The sequence below is a fragment of the Austrofundulus limnaeus genome, unplaced genomic scaffold (assembly GCF_001266775.1).
Source record: "Austrofundulus limnaeus strain Quisiro unplaced genomic scaffold, Austrofundulus_limnaeus-1.0 Scaffold212, whole genome shotgun sequence".
In the NCBI taxonomy this organism is placed as follows: Eukaryota; Metazoa; Chordata; class Actinopteri; order Cyprinodontiformes; family Rivulidae; genus Austrofundulus; species Austrofundulus limnaeus.
The window spans coordinates 983,909-985,859 of record NW_013952614.1 but is presented as its reverse complement, the minus strand read 5'-3'; the positions used below and the strand labels follow the sequence as shown (position 1 = coordinate 985,859).

The following is a 1,951-nucleotide window of genomic DNA, read 5'->3' as shown; positions in this document are numbered from 1 at the left end:
TCTGAGTGGTGCACTACTGCTACTAGTGGTGAGAAAGTGTATTACACCTTATTTAAAATCAGTGCGGTCCAAAGTTAAACTGTTGTTCCTTTGAGGCCCTCAAGGTGGCGCTCGCGGCCCACAATTGGGCCACGGCCCATAGGTTAAGAATCTCTGATTATTACAAATAACTGTTACCAACATCTGGTGAAAATTTCATGTCATTAGCACCTCTAGTAATATATTTACTGAGAAAAATGGTGACGTGTTCAATACTTATTTTACCCGCTGTATAAGCATTTATACTTGAACCGTTACCACTAATAATAATTATGAAACGTTTTGAAACATTTACCTTATGACGACATCCTGGGAATCTATCAGAGGTCCATAATTTGATTTTCTCAAGTTAACAGAATTTCCCACCACAGAACAAGTCCTGCAGCTGTCGAGATCTGGTCTAGGTGGGAATATCTGAAACAGCTCGTCCACCGTTGCTTTATAGGTATCAAAGCTACGTTTTTCATGCTGTAACCGCTGCCAAGTGCACCAAATATAAACTACTGTCAAAACGAATGTTAAAACCTTCACAAATTAATTTCACATCAAAACAGAAAGTCTTTAACTAAAATCTCACCTTCCACCATCTGAAAGCTTTCTCTGACAGGTTGTACTTTAAAAACAGAAAAGGTTCAACAGAAGAATTCAAGCGATGAATAAATGTTCGGTTAACTTTGGGTGAAGACGTCTCAGGAGAGCTTGAGCTCGGGTCCCAACTCTGAATCTGGTTGTTGTAAAGTGACCATAGCAACACCCCGAAAACAGCGGCGAGGAACCACAACATCAACAACTTGAGCTGGGATGGCATTGAAGACCAGTGGTTCTTGGAACAGGAAAAAGGTTTCTGTCTCTGTGGTGAAAGACACAAGCAGACACAATCATATTTGTTAAAAAAAATGATGCTTTATGTATTAATTTACAAGATAAACTTAAATAAAATGACATGGTTTTTATTTATAGAGCATGGCTCCATTTAACAAAAAGGATGCATTATCAGTGGTTCCCAAAACACCAAGTGGGATTCTTAAAGTAAAACCTACAAACATATAATTAACTTTAAAATATAGCTAACAGCATATTTAACTGTTAAAAAGAAATAAAAATTGTAGTCCTAAATGTATAAGAACAATAATGAGTGTCTTTGTGAAATGTTTTAATGACAGTGTTTGTAATCTTCAGGATGACATGTTTCTGTGGCTTTTATTTTGAAGGTCAAATGCTGTTTGGGAACCACTGCAAGAACTTAAAGTATTACTAATGCTAATTAAATACACTTCATTACCAAAAGTAGCAGTATTGTTGTAATTCATTTCTTAAACAACAAAATGCTAGATTTTGTCCAGATCAACTCAAAGTGATTTTATTTGTCTTACCTGATACAGAAGTACGTTCTTCTTTGCTTCAATTAGAACTTTGCAAATCTACAAAATATCACCTGATGATGATGGAAGACTATTTTTGCCTGACTTCCAAGAAGCTGACTTCCATGTAAACTCCATTTAAATCTTTCTTTTTCTGAGAATTTGATTGGGTTAGTGTCAATCACACCCCTTATTTTTAGATAGAAAGGGGGGTTAAAATACTGGATCCACCCACTCAGAAACAGGTGCCAAACTACTGACAAATGTGTCCGTAGGAATAATTCAGCTCAATAATCCAGTAATTGTGTCATTTGTAAAATGTAAAAAAATAAATAAATAAAATAAAATCTATCAATACAGACAAGAGACACAGAGCCAGGACTGAAATGCCTTTGGGTCAGTTTATGGGTCAGTGTATCTTTTGTTAATTGGATTTTCATTTTAGAAACGGGTGTTAAAAAACAAGAAACAAGTAGCTATTTGATTTTTGTTTTAAAATACTGAAATTAAAATTAAAATATAAAGCGTTTCTCATTCTTAGTGTCAAAAAG

The 1,951-nt window shown here is 35.1% G+C and overlaps 1 protein-coding gene across 1 annotated transcript in view; it reads right to left on the bottom strand.

Moving 5' to 3' along the window:
- The window catches only part of LOC106525115 (CMP-N-acetylneuraminate-beta-galactosamide-alpha-2,3-sialyltransferase 1), a 20,408-nt gene extending 19,782 nt beyond the window's left edge, over positions 1–626 (bottom strand). Inside the window, exons 1-2 of the mRNA XM_014019227.1 lie at positions 617–626; positions 335–476 (exon numbers count right to left, since the gene is read on the bottom strand). Coding sequence (XP_013874681.1) covers positions 335–476; positions 617–626 — 152 coding nt within the window. The remainder of the gene's footprint in view (positions 1–334; positions 477–616) is intronic.
- Between the last annotated feature and the right edge of the window lie 1,325 nt (positions 627–1,951).